At 33.2% G+C, this 23,677-nt stretch overlaps 2 protein-coding genes across 8 annotated transcripts in view; one reads left to right on the top strand and one right to left on the bottom strand.

The window, feature by feature from the left end:
- The window catches only part of LOC140664612 (ankyrin repeat and BTB/POZ domain-containing protein 2), a 29,093-nt gene extending 10,877 nt beyond the window's left edge, over positions 1-18,216 (top strand). For 2 of the 6 annotated variants that reach the window (XM_072890330.1, XM_072890249.1), the window contains exons 4-15: positions 12,159-12,366; positions 12,533-12,775; positions 13,114-13,593; positions 13,742-14,072; positions 14,307-14,542; positions 14,645-14,847; positions 15,001-15,747; positions 15,930-16,198; positions 16,316-16,521; positions 16,639-16,932; positions 17,043-17,225; positions 17,322-18,213. In XM_072890330.1, coding sequence (XP_072746431.1) covers positions 12,159-12,366; positions 12,533-12,775; positions 13,114-13,593; positions 13,742-14,072; positions 14,307-14,542; positions 14,645-14,847; positions 15,001-15,747; positions 15,930-16,198; positions 16,316-16,521; positions 16,639-16,932; positions 17,043-17,225; positions 17,322-17,528 — 3,607 coding nt within the window. In that variant the 3' untranslated portion in view covers positions 17,529-18,213. Of the gene's footprint in view, positions 1-4,873; positions 5,185-5,474; positions 7,753-12,158; positions 12,367-12,532; positions 12,776-13,113; positions 13,594-13,741; positions 14,073-14,306; positions 14,543-14,644; positions 14,848-15,000; positions 15,748-15,929; positions 16,199-16,315; positions 16,522-16,638; positions 16,933-17,042; positions 17,226-17,321 lie in introns of those variants that run through there. The other 4 variants (XM_072890070.1, XM_072890161.1, XM_072889983.1 and 1 more) reach the window with 4 other exon arrangements.
- A 173-nt stretch (positions 18,217-18,389) lies between these two features.
- Positions 18,390-23,093, bottom strand: Syx13 (syntaxin 13). 2 transcript variants are annotated; one of them, XM_072891681.1, is made up of 6 exons: positions 22,942-23,093; positions 21,891-22,094; positions 21,545-21,710; positions 21,292-21,422; positions 20,726-20,859; positions 18,390-20,581 (listed from the first exon to the last, which is right to left on the bottom strand). In XM_072891681.1, the coding sequence occupies exons 2-6, from the start codon at positions 22,091-22,093 to the stop codon at positions 20,406-20,408; spliced, it is 810 nt and encodes a 269-aa protein (XP_072747782.1). In that variant the 5' UTR covers position 22,094; positions 22,942-23,093; the 3' UTR covers positions 18,390-20,405. The 2 variants fall into 2 exon arrangements, with proteins under 2 accessions (XP_072747782.1, XP_072747875.1); XM_072891774.1 differs by lacking the exon at positions 22,942-23,093 and adding an exon at positions 22,664-22,873.
- Positions 23,094-23,677: the final 584 nt, after the last annotated feature.

Raw genomic sequence — 23,677 nt, forward strand, 5'->3', positions numbered from 1 at the left:
ATTGTATTAAAAAATCTTTAAAATATTCTCTTAATCTAGAATTTTGAACAAAAATATCTGGAAGATCAGGAAATTTTCAGAACATTTTTTTACAAGATTTAAGTAGACACCCTAATGTATACAAGCATTTATTGCAGTATTGTAAACCGTTAGAAATACATCTCCTGAAAAAGAGCCAATTTCTTGCAGTCAGTCGACATACAGAAGCTACAGAAACCAGGATGTCTACTCTCATGAAAAACCATGGAATATTTAGGGATTCTTTTATCTAGAAAAATCAGGGAAGTCTCATGGAATTTTATTGAGATTCGGGGAATTTTTTCGAAAATTTTTTTTTTGATAATTTTGTCTTTCATTTTGTAAACAATCGGCCGTGTGAACTGGCATCTCACGTCGCTTAATGAAAACTTATTAATTGTTGAGAGTTTTGGGTTTATTTTTGATAAAGTATTTTTGATAAAATTAAATAAATTTTTTTCCCTTTCTTTTAATTCTTTAGTGAAATATGTGATAGTAAAGACTGACAATGAGAGATTCGGACTATAGAGCGGAGAAAATCTCAATTTTGAAAAGTTTCACCTAATATCTCATGCATTTATTTCCTTTCGCGAGAACCCCGTTAGTCATCTAAGCCATCGTAGCATGTTTTTTATGTATTGAAACTTATTATTAGACAAGTTCTTACACATTGCAATTGAAACTTTGGCGATTATTAAAATTCGAACGTGGGACGCTATTAAATTTCAATTACTGCCGAATCAAGTGTATCTCTTACGCAAGTAATTAACGTATGAATATTTTAATCCTTACATGGAGCAAAGTAAAATCTTTATATATAACTTGCAACATTATTATATATATGTCTTTTTTTTTTGCATATCATAGCGATCTCTCTCTCTCTCTCTTTCCAAATGTAAGAAACAAATTAACAACTATCCAATTTTTATAAAGAATCAAAAACTCTCTTTATACATGCGGTTAGAGCGACGTTGCAAGACTTCCGTGCTAGAATATATGTATGTATATATGCACGACTTTCGCGCGGGAAAAAACGAAAAATTATATATCATGCACACTCTAGAGAGGAGGAATTGCGATTCTCCTTTCCATGACGTCGAATAATAACTGACGTTATTCGACCGGCGATAAACCGGCTCGTCAGGAAAGAGAGAAAGAGAGAGTTGCTTAGAGAATTCGGCGGGTGGAGATTATTCGGGCGCAGACACGCTTCGGTAAATAATTTAATATCCCCTCGTACACCGCCGCCTCCGTCGCCGCCCTTGACACCGGAGTTTCGCCCCCGTGAGCACGGACAATATCTGCCTTTGAACTCTTGCTCCTGTCGAGTGTGTCCGAGACACATATGTTACGGATTTTCGTCTGGCCATTCTTAAAAACTTTTCATTCATTCAGTAAATGTTATTCTATACGATCGGTCGCGAAACTTTTTCTACCTTTCGACTTTTTCCGCAAGAATGTATTTTGCTCCCAAACTATATACGATTTATATTCGAATTCCAATGTGTACTTTTATATACCGACATTATTTTTGCGATCTTTTTCGCACGCTTTAAACAGATGCATCTCATGTTTTTTTTTTTCTATTATCATTTTATAGCTTGGAGTTTAATGATCCCTCGTGCGATGAAGTTGATTTCGGTAGATTCTCAACACGCGCTAAGAAATAGATATACCGGTTTATAAAGCTGTCTCTCTTCGCGTTAATTTACGGTAACTCGAGCTCGAGGCAGTAGCTATGTAGTTTTATAACTGGCTTCTATTAAAGCTTATAGTGTAATTTGTATAATATTAAATGAAAATATATACATATTATATAAAAAATTGCCATGTGACGTGAATATTATCCGAGAGATACAGTTAATTTAAGTTGAAGCATTCAAAAAATTTTGTTCGAAATTTAATAAAAACATTTTTCGTTTCTTTTACGTTCTTGTATGTTTGTAATACTCTTTAAAGACGTTTGATTCACATAATTTACATATTAGTCTTTTGATAATTGAAACAGAGAAAATTTTATTTTTCTGAAAAATATATTAAAAATTGAGTAATTTGTCATAAACGGTGAAAATTAAAGTTACAAAATTTGCATACGCATTCATATATATTTCTTATTAAAACTTATAATTTACATAATATTAAAAATAAAAATATGTATACGTATATAAAAAATGCCATGATAAATATCATTCGAGAAGTGTAATTATGTTAAAGTGAAGCATCCATGAAATTTAATCAAAAATTGAAGAAAGGATAAAAAAAGTATCTTACATGTTTGTATTTGTGAATTTTTAAAAACATTTGATTCATATAATTTATTAATATTAAAATACAAAAATATGTACGTAACATGTATCATATATAAAGCGAAAAAGTTTATGTGTGAGAAATTATAATCTTTCAAAATTTTTATAAAATTATTTATAAAATTATTTAAAATTTTATATAAATTTTTATCGATATATCATTGCAATAATAATGGAAAAGAAAATATTTCGTTCGATTGCGCAATTCAATTTACAACACGATTATCAATTTTGACGCGTGAATCGCCTCGTAAGTATTTATGATAGCGAGGCACCGTTGCATATCAACAGCCAGAGTCTCTCTCTCTCTCTCTCTCTCTCTCTCTCTCTCTCTCTCTCTCTCTCTCTCTCTCTCGGTCTCTCTCTTTTTGACTCTCTCCCGCGCGTTATAATGATCCACGCGGAAATAATTTCGCGACGCATACATTTCCCAGACGCGTATATTAGCCGCTGTATAATTCTAATGGCGACGCTTTTAACGCTGACCTACTTCGCTTCCTGTTTTCCGCGAGAGAGGCACCCCGCGTTCACCTGCGCGAGTTTAATTACTACGAGGAACCTCTCCTGGGAATCTTCCTCGCGCCGTGCCGCGATAAAACAGTACCGGAAGGAATCAAGAATGACGCGGGGTACTCAACCTTCTCCGCGTCGATCGTGTGGACAGATTTCACGATACAAAAGGTTACGATACCGGTATGTGAGACGCAGGCGTGAGATGTTATTAAAACCTCTTTATAACTTGCTGTCTATATATGAAATCATCTTCGAGAAACTATTATATTTAATAATACCTGCTCTTCAATTCCGTCTACGATAATTATCAATTGGCATGCAAAATGTTTTATATGTCTGACAATGAGAGAAAAAGTTCATTTTTAATCAAATATATATGTACATGTAATTATATATAAAATATATGTCTATATATATGTATGTATATCTTTTTCTTCTTTTATTTCATCTCTCTGTACGTGTACGAAAAAAAATAATTAGAAGAATAATTAGAAAACTAGTTTTTCCTTTTTTTTTTTTTTTTAGAAAAAATGTGAAAAAATTATTTACATATAATCATGTACAAAGTGTTTTTATTTAACATTCACACTCTAAATATCTCGATATTACACAAGTTTAGAAAAAAATGTTTCGGACAAAAATTGTATGATTTTAAAGGAAACGTAAGATGGTGGTAATGATGTGTCCTTAGATAGTCGTTTGAAGATCTTCAATTTCCTAACTGAAACCCCCTATTTTGCATTGCATATTCTTGCAACTTATCTCGAGAGCTTTCCAAAACACTATAATTAAGTATATTTTAGTTAAGTACTTTTCAAGTAAAAGCCTTAAAAATTCCAGTATTTTACAAATACAAAGTACAAAATCTTGTATTTAAGAAATTGAAGATGACTTTCACGTAACACTTAAACGACTATTCAAGGACAAATCATTACCACCATTTTTTTCTAAATTTACTAAATTTTTCTAAATTTGATATTGAGATATTATGATGTTAAAATGACATCTTGTATATATGTTGTATAAAGTTATACATATGTAGGATACTTTTATAATCTTATTGCAATTTTACTTTTCCTAAAAAAACACTGCAAAAATTATTTTTTAAATTATTTTTCCATTCTCTTCTTATTATTTTTTTCGCATAAACAGAGAAAATATATAATAAAGCATATCTATTCCATATATAATTATATATATATACATATATGTAGATGATTATACATATATAGATTTCTTTTTTCGAGGAGAGAGAAACTTTATCATTCTCATTAGTAAGACTTACTAATGGATGAATATATAGAAAGAAGATTAAATATTTTTACTGATTTGTGTGTGAATCGGATAATAGAATTATTATTTACTATTGAATAATTTTACTGAAACTGTTTAACATCAACTGAATTAACACCAGAAATTTATTAAATTTCGCAATTATATCTCAAGAATTTCTTGATATTTTAGTTTTAGTGAGTAAAGAAAAACGCATAATTATAAAATTAAAAAATAAGTTTGGGGGTGTCTTTATATTGCAAACTCAATGAACGGGACTGGGGGAGCATATTTTAGAAAATATAATATAAATTTAGAAAGTATAATAAAGATACCTACATACAAAATTGACAAATTATTCACAAGTTAGCAAAAAAAAAAAAAAAAATGATAAGGAGAATTAAAAGGCGCACAGAATTAAAACTTACTGATAAATAAAATAATCTCTTAAGTATATTTTAAATATGAAATTGTATCTGAAAAATATGAGAATAACACGAATTCCGAAATTGATCCAGAGCTTCAAACGCATCATACACATGTAAGGTGAGAAAAAAAAAGCGACGACAATATCAAAAGCGATGTCAGAGTCCGTCACGGACGCTGATCGGAACGATGTGATTGGAGTACACGGCCATAGGAAGTGAGATGGTCGCCGGAAGTTCTCCCCCGAAACATATGGTGGAGGTTCTCTCTCTTTCTCTCTTTCTCTATGTAAAGACACATACTCGTTTGTGTTCTCCCGTTTCCTGCGCGGCTGGCCAGTGAAAAGAGCATGACAGTAGTTTACAAGTGGCGGCCGGCCACTTACGCACGTCGCGATCGCGCGTGATAAATTCTCGATACGATAGCGATAAAATTGATTACACACGAGCACGCGCTTGGAATCCCGCGCGATGCGCTCAGTTTTGTAAAATCAATTCAAAATGTTAGAGAATAATCTTATTATATCAGTGTCAAGTGGTCTTACATAATTATGCAGAGTGTCTACTTCAGGGAATTCTCATGGAATTTAATTAGGAATTTTTTTTTAAATTCTCTCTAATAATTTTTATGTTTCGTAAGCTCTTATATTGTAAGTAGTCAGCAAATCAAGTGAATTATGTGTGTATTTTAAATATAAATATATACATATTTATTCAATGTCTTAAGAAAATATTAAATATGCAATACATATTCTTCATTGAAATTTCTAATGGTAGAAAATAAAAATGTTATGCAAATAAAAAATGTTTATTTTAATACGAAAGCTATTCAGCTAAGTATTTTTTTTTCAATTTATTTGTAAATTTAGCATTTGAAACTGGCTTTGGGTTTATTTTTATATGATTGAGCATTAGAAAACGTATAAAAAACTTATTTAAAAAAATTGTATAAAAAAAATCTTTAAAATATTTCCTTTACCTGGAATTTTGAACAAAAATATTTGGGGGAAAGGTTAGATAGTTTTTTTTTCAAGGTTTGAGTAGACACTTTGTTGAATGTATAATTATTTATAAATAAATAATTATATTGCCTCGATACAGTCGAAATAGCCAATTAATTAGGATATCCTCAGAGTCGGCCTCGAATGTTTCCAACGGGGGACAATAGAGAGCGCGAATATTTCTAAGCGTCATTACCATGTCGTCGGGACGTCTTTTTTTTTCAATAAACGCCATGCGAGAAGCCTCTCTTTTTCCCGTGATATCATAGTTACGCGCGAAGGAACAAAGAGTGGCGAGCGGGGGACGCGGGTATGGTGAAGGTAGGAAAGTGATACGGATATCTCTTCTTTTCTCCCCGACGTTGCTGCAGGGAAGCGCACGCGTTTCACCTGTTTCGCTGATGCACAGGAAGCCGTAGACGCATCGTCGTCGTCTCAGTCGCGTGTTTACATTGAGCGCAGTATGATGACTGCTGTGTCAATGTAGCGGAAAAGGAGTAACGTTATAATTACGGTTGGTTCGCCTCGATATCATTTCCTTTTTGTAAAAAAAAGTTGGCGATAATTTCCGCGAGATCAGTTTTATGTCATCGTAAGATGTTATTGAGAATAATTCGGGAAGAATAATTAAATTTGTATGTGGGCTGTCGACTATATATGTAGGAGAAGTGATTCTTATAATTATTAACGAATATAGAGATGATCTGTTCGGTTGATGAAACGTCTTTATTGCTGAGTTGCGATGAATCAGCGAGATGATTCTGTAGTTTCCGCGTAAAACTGGAGCAATGAACGTGTTATCATCGGACGTGAAACCGACATCCTGTGATTCCATGAGGAAAAGTTGCGATAAAGTTTAACGGATTGCTCCAGTTTCTAGTGAACTGAATAGCAGTCAAGGAGGATAAGGATAATCGTGACGGGTACAAAGATCTGAATAATAAAATATAAATCACATTTTACGAAATAAAATCGACGAATTGGAACAAAAAGAAGATTGAAAAAACAAACTGGAGAAAAAGTCACACTTAGAAATCTTTTGCATTTATTTGCATTGCAAATTCGTTATTTTAGAGTGTCTACTCCAAGAAAACCTTTTTTAAGAATTTCTTTTGTATCTAGAAAAAGGATCTTACTATCAGAGAATTTGTAAAAATATATTTCTTGATAATTTAGTTCTTATATTGCAAGCAATCACTAATAAGTCAAGTTATAAATTATATGTTTAAAATATATATACCCATCTTTTTGAATTTTGAATAGAAATATCTGGAAGATAAGGGAATTTTTTTATAAGATTTGAGCAGACACCGAGTTTTAGTGCGCGATGATTAAAACTGTCCTAGTGAAACGTGTATAATTAAATCGAAAGTTAATTAAGAATATTATCGGGGAAACTGGACTTTTTATTCGCGCTTTCGAATTTTACGTGTCTGTAGATATGCAAAAACTTTTCGACGTTTTACCGATTGTCATTCAGAGTAGCCTAGAACGTTTGCTAGAATGAATCGTTGTGAATGACATGCCGTCCACGAAACGAGCACAGTGCACCGAGGACTGTAGGTGCATACTGTGTCGCGAATTGAAGGGCTACAAAATGAATGCGAACAGCGTCGAGTTGCAACAGCAGATCAGCAATGAATGCGCCAACTTTATCCTGCGACGTGCCGTGCCCTTCTCGCCGAAGGTCCCGATGTTCCGAAGGGAACGTCAGGAAGTCCCTACGAAGTGCGACGATTACGAGAGAAGCTCGACCTTGGAGGATCGAAGTCGCCGCTGCAACGGCGATCAGGCCGTAAACGACGGTCGTGATTCGAAGATGGGAAAGGACGTCGGTCACAAGACGATCATCTACTTCGGCGACTCGAATCCAAGACGGAGAGAGGACAAAATGAAGCAACTACCATCGCCGGAAGCGACGTCGAGATGCAAAGATGAGGATCCTGAGGCCTCGTTGCGACCACGTAATGACGAGATTCTCGGCGACTTGATGGACCAGGACGGCGAGAAGGACGACGCCGGACGACGGGATTCCGCGACGGAGAACGGCGATCCCAAGGTCGTGCACGAGATCGTGGTGAACGTCAGCCCCAGCAGGGAAGACGTGCTGAGGATAGAGGAGGACGAGAGTCAGCTGGAGGACTATTGGTCCTTGCCGGGGGACACGAGCGGGTTCAAGGCGGACTGGAGCTTCGTGCAGCAGTGGCGACTGAGAGGGTAAATTTACGCTCACGCTCTCGCACGCTTATCGTCGTTGAAGGCAGAAGAGTAGATATTGCCTTTCGGCGAGTCGGGATTCCTTCTCGCATCGCTTGCGTCTCTTCACGATAACATATTATTTCTACGGATCGTGTTTGTTGCTCCGTCTCTATGCTAACAAAGGTAGCTGATTAGCCCATTAATATTTCATTTTTGAGATTTAAATTTTATTACGAATTAAAATCATTTTAATATTGAAAGAGAGAAAGAGAGAGAGAGAGAGAGAGAGAGAGAGAGAGAGAGAGAGAATAATCTTCCATTAAATTTTTAAATATTTAATTTCAAACATTAAATTTATAATTTACACATTACATATAATTAATAATATGTATAGCATTTTTATTAATTATATATTTTATAACAATGATTGTATTAGTAATATACTATAATCTCTAAATAAAAATAATCATATTTTAATTATAAAATTTTTTATAATATTATTATTATATTTAAAAGAATGTTAGGTAATTTTTTTAATACTTATTTATGAGGAGATGGATATTTGCAGAGAGAAAATAATTTTGTAGAATAGAAATATGTAAAGATATTCTTGATAAAAATGGCTTAAACGATCATTAATAAAATTATTGTTTTCTCGGATTTTATAAATTAAGTCGCACTAAAAAACGTAATGTGAAAAAAATATATTGAGGGAATTTATATTTTAAGATTTACCTATAATGTCAAAAATTAAAAACAAAATTATAAAAAAAAACTTTTTATTATTTTCAGCTATAATATAAGCTATGTTTATGTATTTATTTCATCAAAAGGAAAATTGCATATCTAACAATCAACTGTGTCATCGACTTTAAAAAAGTTTAACACTCTGTGATTTAGAATTCATAAGCGATTCGAATAACATATCTTGATCGGAGAGTTCGCGTTTGAAACTCTTATCTTCGCATTCGTTTAATTTTTTGTTCCTGGATGATGGACGTTTATAACGTCATCATCGTGCTCCGTATCGAATCGATATCAACGTAATGGGAGACGTGCGTGTAAATCGTCGTGTTAAGGCGCCTCGAATCGGCATTACATTCAACGATTACACGAGTTGTTTTAAGACTCGTAGCTGCGATCTCACCGATTTATTTCCCCTCGTACAAACGATCCGTTCTTCTCGCGTTCCTCTCCGAGGAAATCCAGATGATGCGATGCTAATGCTAGAATTCCAACGTTGATGCTTCTCGAAGTCTATAATAAGAGCATTCGAGAGTGTAATGCCTTGAAGATAATTTCATCATTTATCTTCTTTAAAATTATTTTTTCGCAAAATAAAGTCACTTTTTTTTATTTTAAGTACTAGTGTTTTTTGTAAGTGAGCCCTTTCAATGAGATATAATAGTACGATAAAATAAAACTATATAATACACTTCTATTTGAATTAAATTGCAACAAATGAAGAAATCTTGGAGATACACAAGTAATTGTACGAAAGCTTTTTTCTGAAAAAATTATTTTTTTTTTATAATAAAATATATATATTCTATTTGTAAAATCGCAACATTGTGAATCATCTCAGAATATATAATTGTAAAATTTTATGGATTATTTATAATAATTAATGATTCACTTTTCTATTGTCAGATTAAGTTGAATTATTTTACTTATTGTTAATTCGCGATAGCAAATTGCTTGGATAATCGCAGACTTTGGATTGATTTGTTCTCCAAACAGTCATGTATTATAGCTAAAAAGTGAAATGCGGCGAGCGGTTTAAATGGCCACGCATTTTTCGCATAATCATATGCCATAGCCGGGAATTGATTTGTTTGATACGCTACCTGCATTGCTGCATTTTCCACGTATCTCTCTCGTATCTACCGTGAGCGCACGGTTTGCGCAATGCAACCTTACTGTTGGATTTGAAAGTTGTCGAAGCCAAGTCCCCCTCGGCGTCGATATCGAGTAACAATAGTCGCGCGATCGAATATAATAGAGAGTTCATTTGAGGATTTCGAAACACGCTCATTTCGATATCGTATTTTTATAGTTACACCTTATAGGCGAGGAACGCGCGTTTTTAACTCGATTTAATTACGCGAGCAGACATGTTGTTGGCCTACATAATTTGCTAATCACGATAATTGTTGGAGCATTTCCGATAAGGTTTCGTTCTCCCTGAGTTCTTTCGATACTGCTTTCCCGAAATAATTATGTACATCGTCATTTTGAAATACAGAGTATTTACCTTTGAAAAATGTAAAAAACCTCGAATTCTCAGAGATTAAAAAAAATTCTTTTTTTAAATTTTGCTCTTATGTTGTAAATAATCGAAACAAACAAGGCAGATTTTTTATTTGTTTAAAATGTATTATAAATATATATCTATCTCTGTTCGTATATTCAATGTCTTAACGAAATATTGAATATACAGTATATATTTTTTTATTGATAAAATACAAATTTTTAATAACAAAGAAGTGAAAATATTATACAAGTGAAAAATGTTTGTCTTACGAAAGCTATTTAGTTTTTTCACAACATTTACATATCTATCTGTTGAAGCTTAATAAGTGTCCCTGTATCTTTGTAGTTAAAAAATGTAAAAAGTATTAGGAAACGCTTCCGACAAAAAATGTTTTTTAACTTTAACAGATAGATATGTAAATGTTTTGAAAAAAACTAAATAGCTTTCGTAAGATAAACATTTTTCACTTGTATATTTTCAGTTTTTTGTTATTAAAAATTTGTATTTTATCAATAAAAAATTTTAGAAAATTTACATGAAAAAAATCTTTAAAATATTCTCTTTACCTGGAATTTTAACAAAAATATCTGGAAGATCTGGGAATTTTTTGCAAAATTTTAATAGACACTCTGAAAGTCGCTTAAAAATTGATTTTAAAAATAGGATAGTGCATTTGTCAAAAAATATTTGATAAAACGTGAGCAGAGATTATTGTATATGCAAAAAATATCTTTGATAAAACACGTGTAAATTCGAGATTATTGTGTGATTTTTTAATTCGATACATTTCAAGTCAAACATGCGTTTCATTGATTCTTCACATTTTCCGCGAGCTAAATAAATTTTTGTTTCTCAGCATGGCATCCGAGGATGAAAAGAATCCTCTCCGAGTTTACAATTATTACAACGGTTTATAAGTAACATGAGTTTCATTACGGCAAGGTGGGCATTCCGTTTATTCGTGTTATGGCTTATCTCTCGAGCGTCTCGAGAAATAAGCTATAGAAATCGGATGCGGCGTTAACATGTTAGATTTATGATATTTTCGAGAGTGTATAGGAAGAGGGAGAGAGAGAAACTAATCCCTTTTTTCATGGAATGGGTCTGTCTCGTGTGTGACATTATGTTACTTCCTCACGGGAGATAAGGCAATTGCTCGAAAGCAAGCTGAGATTATTCCTAGGACAATTAAGGAGGCGCCGACCTACCCAACAGGATATCACGTATCATTCGAGAGAAACCTATACTAGGTGATTCTAGAACATGTTCTCCACAAACTACAGCGAGGATATTCCTTTGTTCAAATTAGAATCAATTTCTCTTTAGTGAAAACTTGATTTTTTTTAAATACCTTGGTGAACATCGAATTAACATCTATATTATTGAAATAAATTTTATTAAAAATCAAATGTATAAAGGAGAGAATAAAATTTTATTGTTTAATTTTATCATTGAGATTTGGCGAAAATTTTATTTCTAATCACATATGAAAATGATCAATGTCTTTGATATTTTTGTTGAAAAGAAAGATTAATTTTCAAGAAGTTCAAAGATGTATCTATAAATTTCATCAAGAGATTTTATATTCTTTGCCTACGCGAAACATGTTAGAGATATTTCATCTATACTTCTGAAAAAGTCAACGCCTATATTCGTTTCCGTTAGTTTCATTTATCTATTCTCTCATCGTATGATAATGTAACTACAGACGAGGAGATTTATGATAGAAATGTTCGAGACATCATCGTAAACATAATCTTATTATAATCTTATTATATTCTTATGCAAAGTAAGCAGGAATTCTTTCTTGTGAAACAAGAAATGTGTCTTTCTCATGTTGGATATAAATTAATCCTACAAAGTTTTTGTCACTATGTTATTGCATACGATATTAATAAAATGTTATATAGACTGATGAAAGGATTTATAAAGTTCTTAACGAAATAATATTCTACTTATGGTATCGATGAGTATAATTAATATCATAATAAATCAGTTTTAATAAGTGTAATAATAAAAATTTTTGAAAATATATGTAATTTAATAATATATAGTAAAAAATAAAAATAAAGTAATAAATATATAAGGATATGTTAAATTATAAAATAAAATATATAAAATAAATATGAAAATAGAAAATTACATATCAAATTAATCAAAATTCTTATAGGCCGGGTGGTAGCAATAGCCGTGAGATATTTTGCCCTCCTTACTCTAAGGATTTCACTGAGAATTCACCTAAAACCGGGGTCCACGATATGGTCCACATGATACCGGAAAGGGATACGGACAGTGTGGCACCAACACCAATCCCGCAACAACATCCACGTCACTCTCAACATCATCATCTCAGTTTACACGAGCTTCGTGCACTTCAGGTAGCTGGAAATATTTCAGTCTACGATAAATCCGTGTTAAAAGCTCCATAAATGTGTGTGTCTAATTTCTAATATTTTTTAAAATATTTTATTATATTAATATACTATATTATTTTTTTCCTACACTCTTTATGCGTGCATTAAAAAGATTACCAAATTTTTGCAGAGACGGCCAGAATGCACCGGAAACAGCTCCTCCGATGAGAACCGATCTTCCGGACACGCGAGCATGTCGGATACCGGCGGCCACACGAGTAGCAGCTCGCCACCGCATCGTCACCACAAGACTCACAGTCCTCAGCAACTGAACGCCGTACCCGAAGATGATCGGCTCTCGGCATCGGTTACTCAAAGGAACGGCAAAAGATCCGGCCAGAGTCGCAACCGGCATAGAGCTACTCCTGCTAAGGTCTCAATATAAAGCTGTTGTTATAAAATATTGCTCGAAGAGAACTGAGATTTTATCAATTCTTTTTCTCTATTCTTCTCTCGTATTTTTAGAAAAGAAGAGTATAAATTAGTTAAATTTATGTTAGAATTTATGTCAAATAAAAATAGATCAAAATAGAAAAAAATAAAAATAAATACGTTAAAGAATATTATGTAGATATTGCGTATGATAATGAATATTAATGGATATTAACGTTTAATTATATGTTAATTAATTAATTAAAATAAATTTAAGCTCTCAAAATGGTCCGTTAACGAGATTTGTTTCGCATCATTTGTCTCTTGTTCTGGTTACAGCTACAGGTACCATGGTCGGGTTCCGGTTTGGAAGACATAAAGCTGGCAATCCAACAGCTGACGATGCGCTCGCACAAGTCTTCCTCCACGTATTCGTCGCTGAGCGGTTCGGAGAGCTCGGAGCCGGCGGTGAGGAGGCTGATGCGACACTCCAGTTTGGAAACAATCAACACCAACGTGACCAGCGCCGACGAGTTCGTCTGGGTGGACTCTCACAATCGTTTAGTGGAGCTGCAGCAGTTACCGTGGACTCATCACGACGTGCTGCGCGTACTTCAGAACGGTCGCACGAGGGAACACATGGAACAGGTGTCGATGGAGACGATTCCGCGACTTTCCTACCTACTGCAACGCGCGTTAGTCAGGATCGGTCGCGAGACTCAGAGACTGGCGAAGCCCATTGGGCTCTGCAGCAAACACGAGGTGTACAGCGCCTTCAAGATTGTGCTTTGCCCAGCTTTAGCAGATTCTTGCACCAAGGTACACTTGGAAGTAACTGTAGTTGTATAAGAAAGAAGAATAGGACGCAGTAATATCGAATAATGTTATGTTGTTATGTTATTCTAATAATAATTTGATTGCAAAACATTCAACTAAACATTAGCCGTTGCCATTTGGTATTTGACAGGCTTGTCTTCGAGCTGCCGCGATGTTTGCTGTATCCGGCGATCAGTTGAAACAATCGAAAGCCTCTCGTTCGGGGTTGCAATTGCCCGTCGGACGTTTCCTACGCTGGATGTCTGACGTGAAACTTGGTCGAATGATTCACGAATACGCCGCAATATATCTTACGGCCGGAATTGAGAATCTTCTGGAAGAAATCCTGTTACAATGTGTGCCGACCGAGCCGCATACGACCCTCACGGCGACGATGCTGGAGCATGCTATAGCCAACAGTGGCGACTTATGGGGCCTGTTGCAGCCATATGCGCATCTGAACGCTGGTCGAACGGCATCAGGTTCATTATTTTATTCTTTGATAAAGAAAAGAATACCATACTCGGCTAATGTTCAATTACACGCGGATAAATTTATTTCATTTTAATTATCTCTTTCGACAGATGCTTAATTTTTATTTTATTAAGTCTCTAATTAGAACGACAGATAATGAGTGTGCTGATAAAAAAAAAATAGAAAAATACATGGTAAATCAATACATTGATTATATCGCATTAAAATATTTCTTATCGTAGGCGCTCTCGCGATGCCTCGTTGGGCAAGTGTAAGTTCCTTGAACTCTTCATCGTCGTCGCGTAGCGGGCGAGATGTAGTCCAGTCGGCTTTGGAACCATCGCTGCTTACGACATGTGTGGGTTCAATGTCGGAATTGATGGACTTGATTTCCAAGGTAGCCCAGGCTGGACATTGCCCTATACCGCTAACAACAAGAGCGTTACACGCCCTGTTTTATTATATGAGATGCTCACAGGTATAGGAGATTTTTATCTCAAGAGACTTAAAACTGAAAATTATCTCAGATTTATATTTATGAGTATGTCATTGATCTAATCCAAACGTTTTTTTGCTTTAGCTCGAGCATGGTGAACGTGGATCTGGAATACAAGAATTGGCATACGAACGAGCTTATGTGGTGTTGCCACCGTTAGTAGAATGGCTACGGGTAGCTGCAGCGCACGCGGAGCATAGACATGGTTTCGTTGTGGACCAGGATGATATCAATCAAGCTGCCCGGTTATTGTTGCCCGGTGTGGATTGTCCCGTCCGACCGATAAGGTCAGCGCAACTTTTTATTAAAATAAAATAATTGTAGAGTAAAACAATTAGGGATTTAGCCAAATTTTACGATTAGTCTTGTTGATCCTAAAATCTCTAACATCTAAGTTAGCTGACAACTTTATTAAAGTCTATATGGCTCTCTATGTGCAGCTCTGAGGAGATTGCGGTGTGCTCGAAGCGCGTCGACGACGCGGAATACGTCCGATTGTTGACATTAGATATGGCTTTCAAGATGTTGATCAGCGGTCGGACGGATCTCATAGTCCAGGCGATACCGCTGTTGCCTTCAACGAAGCTCAATACAGTGAACGATGCCGGATTTACGCCTCTGATGCTAGCGTGTATCAACGGCGATGAATCAGCCGTAACGGCTCTGTTGGACGCCGGGGCGGATTTAAATATCGAGAGCCCGTCGGCGGCAAATTCGTCGTTGAATACGCCTTCCAAGATGCCGCAAAATTCTTCCCCTGGTGCATCGAACATTAGGAGTCCGATCAATCAATCGATGATGATGACGCCAACTGGTAAAACAATGTCGAACACGAATGTAACGTCCGCTAACAGCCCGGGTAATCCCAATGGAGTTACCCCGGGCAACGTATGCTACGCGCAAACTGCCTTCAACGCGGAAACGCAACATTGGACCGCTCTGACTTACGCGGCTCTGTTAGCTCACTGCAACGTTGCGAGAATATTGCTAGAGAGAGGTGCCGCGGTGGAGGGCGGCGCGAAACTTAACGAGGACAAATGTACGGTCACACCTTTACAGGCAGCCACGGCATCGGGAAACAACGAGATGGTGGCTTTACTCTTGGCGCACGGTGCGCAACCATTCTTATCCACCCTGATCAAGGATTCGTTCTCCTACTCGGGTACCGCGCAACGCGGTTGTTACAGGTAGGTAACAGGTGCTATCTTATGTTAGTTTTGCAGTCCAACTATGTTTATAAGCTTATTTGAGAAGAAATTTTTATAAAAATAGATCTATATTGAAATCTATAATAAAAGATGAACACGTTTGATTAGAATATATTAATAGAAACTAAAGTTTTTAATTTTGTATTTTTGATAAAAAATAGCGCAATATCGGTAGCAACAGCGCATGGCCAAAGAAGTTGTCTTCATCAACTGTTGTCACATCCACTTAACTTCTCAGCAAAGCGTGGAGAGAAGGAGATTTTATCTTTGGAAGAAATATTAGCGGAAGGTAATGCTGGCACTAATCCTCAACAGCAGATTGCTGAAGGGAGGGGAGCTCGCAGAGAAGGCAAAGAACCAGTATTTAATAAGATACAAACAAAGGCGCTACAGGAAGCGATGTATCATAGCGCAGAAAGCAATCATTTAGGTAAAAAAAAATATAATTTTTAAGAATTTATAAAACAATATAACGTATTAAAGAAATTTTTTATATATTTTATATTTTCATATAGTATATATAATTATGTTTATTACGATTTAATAGATATCACCATGGAGCTCCGTGGGCTAAAAGTAGGCTGGACACTGCATTGCTGGATGCACAGTCTTGCGACGGCTCACGAAATGCGATTAGACTCGGTTATAAATCAACTACTTCAAGACTTTCTTCAAGTCTGCCCGGACGATTATTCTACGCAATTCGTGCAGGAGTGTCTGCCACTCTTATTCAATATTTTTAGATATAATAAGGTATATAAAAAGAATTGTTTACATATAATTATTGTTGATTTTAAGATTAATTGTAAAATATCTATTATATATATAATAATGCAATTCAAGATGTCATTAGCACTTGTCTTTTTGCAGAAGGAAGGTACGACGCTCTTGCTCGCTGATATATTTTGCACATGCTTCGGTTGGGAACCCATCAAGCCAATTAGAGATACGACTCTGTCGAGCGGATCGAGAATCGATCCGAAATTTGTGAATAATCCTGAATTAAGTGACGTACAATTTAGAGTCGAAGGTCGTGTTTTCTACGGTCATAAAATTGTATTGATTACATCTTCCCCGAGGTTCAGAAATATGTTAAGTTCAAAATTATGCGAAGGCAATCCTCCGATTGTGCAGATCAATGACATAAGGTATCACATCTTCCAGGTACGCAATTATGTTTCTTATATGACAATTGTATTATTCTCTATTAACTATGAACATTTTATTAAATACGAGATGAAAGGATTGTTCTTAGAGATATATTTCGATTTTAGATGGTCATGGAATTTCTTTATCACGGCGGTTGTGCTACTTTAGAAGTTAATCAAAGTGATGTTCTAGAATTAATGGCGGCGGCCAATTTCTTTCAACTCGATGGCTTGCTCAGATACTGTGAAGCACAGTGTTCCACAATGGTGGATCTTGACAATATCGTTTCTATGTATATTCACGCAAAGGTATATTTTTATAACAACGTATATGTCCGTAGAAAAATTAAGAGTCGCTTCGTACTTGAGACTATCGTTTAACGAATTATTTTTCAAAATTATCAGGTGTATAACGCAGCACAACTCTTGGAGTACTGTCAAGGATTTCTATTACAAAATATGATGGCTCTCCTGACATATGACGATTCAGTTAAGCGTTTGTTATTCGCGAAAAAGTTACCGAATCACGATGTTCTCGCAGGCCTGTTGCTTACACTGCAATCACGGATAAAGGCCAGACGATCTCAACAACAAAACAAGATTAAAGCTTAGACTGTTCCATTTGGAAATTAGTAAGTATATATAATTGAAAATAAGCATAAAATAATTTCGCAATTTAAGTCTCTCAACTTTAAGTTGCAAGAGTTATAGATATGTCAAAGTAAAAAGAACTTTATATGACTTGTGTTTTAGAAGACACTGAGATGTAATCTTAAGTACTCTAAGACAAAACTGAATGTTGTCATATTTTAATAGAACATGTATAAAAGTCTATTATTGCAACGATATTAAATATTGTAATTTTAAATTGTTAAAAGAACACATTTTTATATATGTACTGTAATATAATATTATAATGTATGTAATGTATGTTACAAATAATAAGAATAATAGATTTCATGCGAGAATTACTGCCTTTTTACAAAGTACTTTTGTAAATAAGCTGATATAAAAGCTTTGACATTTTTATATGTATATCACTTTTCCATGCATTTATCATAAAAGTTGAATTTCGCCTATGATTGAACAAACTTTCTGGCAACAGAAAATCTGACCATTATAATATGTATATATCTTATACTGAAATATAAGTTTTTTTTATACTATGTACAAGAGCTATATGTGTAACAAGAACTTTGTTATTAGACATAGTAATTGAATTTTTTTATATTAACTGTTTTCAAATTTAATAAAATCGGATACTTTTGATTTTGTGCGTGTATAGTACACTTTAAATATATATATATATGTACCTTTATATTTCTCAATGCAATTCCATGTTATAATTATACAGGATATAAAACAAATCTATTTGCAAAAGAACAAAACATAATTTAATACCTAATATTAATTTAGCACATACAAATCAACAATGGCATAATAAAGCTATTATACTTGACATTAGCGCAAGTATTGTTATCAATGTTATAGTACTATTTATTTAAAGGATGTTAATGATTAATTATATATACAATAGTCAGATTATAATCTTAATTATATTATATGTTGGATTTTTGAGGATCCGGAATGCCTAATAATCATATTAGAATCGAGTAATCATAGAAAAGTGGTTGTCTCAATCAAATCGATTTTTCCTTCTTATATCTATTAACACTTACAATCTTAAATCTCCTTATATAGGCGGTATTATTTTAACGATACAATTATAAACAATTATTTTGATTAATTTAATCAGGTCTGGTGATATTCCAAATCTTGAATAAAACTGATACATATAACTTGAGACACATATACATGTTATTATATTGTATGCACTTGTTACATTTTTTATAAATTTAATCCATGATATTCAGATATTTGTTATTAAAAAAATTATTTTTCTTGCCAATATATTAATAATATATTGACGAAATTAACACCCAAACTAATGAGGTAATTTTTAATAAATGTTAATAGCTTGATTAGATTTATTAAACAGACAGAAATAAAAATACGACCATAAAGAAAATATAACTGAGATAAAATTACAATTCGGAAAACGTATAATATACAGATTCAATATGTAGATTTTTATGCGATAATCGATTAATACAATTTTACTAGAATTATCATTTCATTAAAAGAGTTGATAATTAGTAATATATCATAACATGCAAATAGTATGTGTAGAATAACAAAAAAATCTATTCAATTAGTAATTTAAATACAACCAATTATATATACAAATTTTTTATACAAATATAATTAATATGTATATATATATATGCAGTTTTGTATTAATTATAGTCATATGCACGCGTCATTATTTATTATATATTATTTCGTGATAATGAGAATAAACATTTTATTTGCACAGCTTGTATAATTTTTATGTGCACAAAACTTGAATTCTCTGCCTATTTATAAATCTGTTTAAAAATAGTTTTATAGAACCTAATTCTTTTACGTAATATTTTAAATATCGATACATTTTACTAAAGAAAGACATCAGTCGAGTTAATATCATGACTATAAAAGTGTACTATTGTGTATGATGACGTCACGTGTAGTAATTTGTAATAATAGTCAATTAGAAACGCCCAATGTTAGAATCCAATGATTATTGGTATTTCTTTTTTGAACAATTTTGATTAACCATTAATCTTATACACCTGTGCATCCATGGATATATCTTTATGTCATGAATATACTTTTATATCATGGCTAATACACAGCATAACAATGTACAATTTTTTGAAGCTATAAAAAGATATTAACAAATTTTTATAAATTTTATTATTGACAAATATGTATGACTTAGGTAATTTTTAAAGTAATTGAAGCATACAACATGAGAAAAGTTTGTTCCAGTAAATTCTGTGTTAACATAATACTTATGACATAATGTTCGTTTTTAGAATTAAAAAGTTTTATTTATATTCCAATAATATAAAAACTTACTATTAATATAAAATTAATATTAATATATTTATTATTAATATTCTTTTATATTAATATAATACTAATATAAATTAATAATAATAGAAAAAGTATCTGAAATAAGTATTGTGTATATCATAAAATAAGAGTACGAGTTGAGATAAAGGTATCATGAGCTCTTTTGTCAATATTTATTCATTGCTCCAATAATTTATTCATTAATAATAATTTACGCCTGTATAGGAAGTGCAATAATAAAATTTAAAAAAAAAAGTTATAAAAATTCATATTTTACACTTGAAATATTGTTTCATAAAATTTTAAAATGTCTAACTTATCTCTCCAAAAATACAAGAGATAATTTATATTCGTAAGCAGATATAAAATAAGTCTCTATACTCTCCTCATATTTGTATTTTCAATGTATAGAAATAGAGAAATCAAGATGAACGTAAGAACATAAAAAAGTTACCTTAATCAACTTTATGAAACATAGATTGAGACAACCCTTTTCATTTATCGGTAAAACCCGCACAGAGGCTAAAAGCGCTAACTTAATTTAATGACTAGAATAACAGTTAATACAATGGCAACTATAATCGCAAGTAACAACAAGATGTAAACTTTCCGACGAAATTTACTTTGGTAATTACTTCCCTTCACAAGCTCCTGTGCTCCTAACTCCACATTGCCGTGTATATTCTCTATATGGTTGTCAATCGTATCTACAAGAAAGTAATTAGCTTCAGTCAAGCATGTTATATATTTTATTAAGGCAACACATTTATTTTGAACTTTATAATAACTCTTTATACGATAAAAAAGATTATTATTTATAAAATCAATTTTAATACTAAAAAGATACCTACCAATAGTATCACCTTGTTGATGCACCAATGCTGCAAGTTCGCGCATAATTTGATTCACATCCAGAATATCTCCCTCAATTCGTTTAATCCTATCTTCTCTCTCTAACAGTAGTCCTTGTTGAAACTCGAGTGCCCTAGGCATGCCATAATATACAATGATTGTATATATTGTCTTCAATATTCTGTGTTACTCAATATTGTTCTTCAAGATGCATTGAAACTAACTTACCATACACATAAGAGTGTATTTTATAACTTCTCTATATTAAAAATATATGTGATAATTAAGTTTTTCACACACTGAAATTTTAAATTCAGTCTATCTTGTCAGATATGCTACAAAATCCACGATTTCTATTATTGTTTGATCCAGAAAATCTTACATTCTCCATTAGCTGATACAATTACGATAGCTTCTATGTTCATAGCATTGTGCAATATGTGACCAATGGAAACCATCGCTTTTGTTCCAACTAAGCAAATAGGTAAGATTTTCTGCATTAATTATGAGGGTACATATATCGTATTATTTTGCCCAAAGTGCAAAAATATGAAAATTTACGAACCTTTGTGTTGCTCTATGTTCCTGTTCTTGTACTTGAAGTAGCCGGTGTGTCTCCTCAGCATCCTCCCCATCCATTGAATTTTCTATATTAGTTATAGCTAAAATATGTCTCTTCATCTTCTCTGCAATTGACTGCAAAAAGTATTTTGCCGTTAATTTAAGATCAGATAGATATTTCATAAAACTTTGTATTCATGTTTTGCAAGTTTTTGTATCAAAGGTGCATCTCATACACTCTCTTTATAGACATTTACCTTTTGCATATCAGAATATCTCTGTAATGCATCTTTAAAGTCTGTTGTGAGTTTTTCAATTTGTAACTTTTGTTGTTTATCTCCGCGTCTCATCAGTACCGTTAGTCTCGCTATATCCTTGCTTGTTTGTGTAACCACTTGATTGGTACTTAATTGTGTTACATGTCTGAAAAAGATAATTTATATATAATAAATACACTACATATTATACATATATTCACAAATATATACATATATACATATATACATATATATATATATATATATTTCTGAATTTTTTATATATAATTTTATTATTATAATTTAATGAATCAATCACATATATATTATAACTGCATTTACTTACACTTTGTCTCTTAAGCCTTGATTATCCTTACTGGTTCCGATGTTTTTATAAGCTCTTTCCAAAGTTTTCCAACTTGTGTTAATCGTATATATGTTAGTGGTAATATTTTCACTGAGACTATAAAGTTCGGTAGGACTAAATCCTATTTCAGGTACATCCACCCGTTGATCCGTAGACCCATAGTTTTGCGAGCGCTGAGCCATTCTGAGAAGAAAATACTGCTTAATTTTTGTGTTCAGAATCTTATATAAATATAGAATCCTATATAAACAAATTTATAAACTGTTCTCATGACATATATCAAAGTTTGAGACATGTAAAAGCATTTCTTTGTTTATTAACTTTATTTGCTAACATATACACACATGTGTATAATAAAACAAAAAAATAATAAAATCTATAATAAATAAAGAAAGCAATCTCTTATATAAAATATGAGAAAACTAAAAGCAGAATTTAAAAAAAATCATATATAATTTATATATGATGAGTTATTATAGTAAATATTTTCTTGTAATATATTTACAATGTGACCTTCTTATATGCTTCTTGTATACATAATATAATGAAATAACATTAGTTATATAAATATTTGATACAATGAATAATTATATATAATGTATATAATTATATATAATGTATACAAATTACTTATACCATATTAATGATATTTTGTCAGTTATTATTTGTGTTATTAGAAATTATACGTCCAAGTTTTTTTTATTTATTTTTCCAAACAAAAATTGTCCGATATACAAACTTGCTTAACGTACCTTTGTGTGCAACGATTATTTTAAAAATGCTAGAAATTTTTCTCGGTCAATCTACGTTTGTTTCTTATACAACGCGAGATATTTAAACGCTCACAAGTATCGCGAAGCTAAATTTACAAGACACGTCCTTTGTACGATGACATATACGGGAGATTTAACGTCAAAAACTCGAGCTCTCTCTAATTCTGTATGACAATCATTTAATTGAAGGAGGGGTTAGATTAGGGATACGCAAGTCGCGCTTGTGGATAATACCTCGTAAGATGTCCGTCACTAACCTGAATCCGTTCTTTATCACAAGTGTCCTTAAACGTATAAATATAAATCGTCTCCGTGTGGAATTACATTTAAAAACGTGCAGAAAAGTGTCTTCCTACACGAATTGGCTCAGAAACTGACAGTTGCCCAAACGTTCTGACGCAACGGCCGCGTGACAGCAGACTTTTTATCCTCCCATCTTCCGTCTTCCGTTCCCGTCCGTGTACGTTGACAGAGATCTGATTTACCGACGTGTATATTTTTCTTTTTTTTGCCATGTACGTGCGAATTAAATTTACGAAAACGACGCGAATCTGTCGAAGAAAATTTTCGAATTTCTTTCAAGATTTTTACTATCCATGACAAAGTACGATTCAATTCTATTCGTTTACTACGAAATTCAGTCGGACCACCGGAGTCAAGTTGCGATCTACGAGCGCTTTCTCATTTTTTTGTACGGTATTGCGAAGTCGCGAGCAAAATTTGGACGATCCAAATGTCAATTATTCGATCGCGAATACGTTCGAATCGCGCGCGAAAAACGCCTGAAATTATATATTTGCCCCTTCTCCGCTGTACCGGAAGACGCTCTTCCGGGATGAGTTTTCGCTAACTCATGTGGAAATGTCTAATCTACCGTCCAACGTATCATCGACTGGCGAGATCAAAAGAGAGTCCGACGTGGCCGATTAATTTCGACGATTATCGGTCGAATTTTCGCTCGCGGGTGTTCCGCCCAACTAATATTCCGGCATT

This window comes from Anoplolepis gracilipes, chromosome 1 (assembly GCF_047496725.1).
Source record: "Anoplolepis gracilipes chromosome 1, ASM4749672v1, whole genome shotgun sequence".
NCBI classification, from domain to species: domain Eukaryota; kingdom Metazoa; phylum Arthropoda; class Insecta; order Hymenoptera; family Formicidae; genus Anoplolepis; species Anoplolepis gracilipes.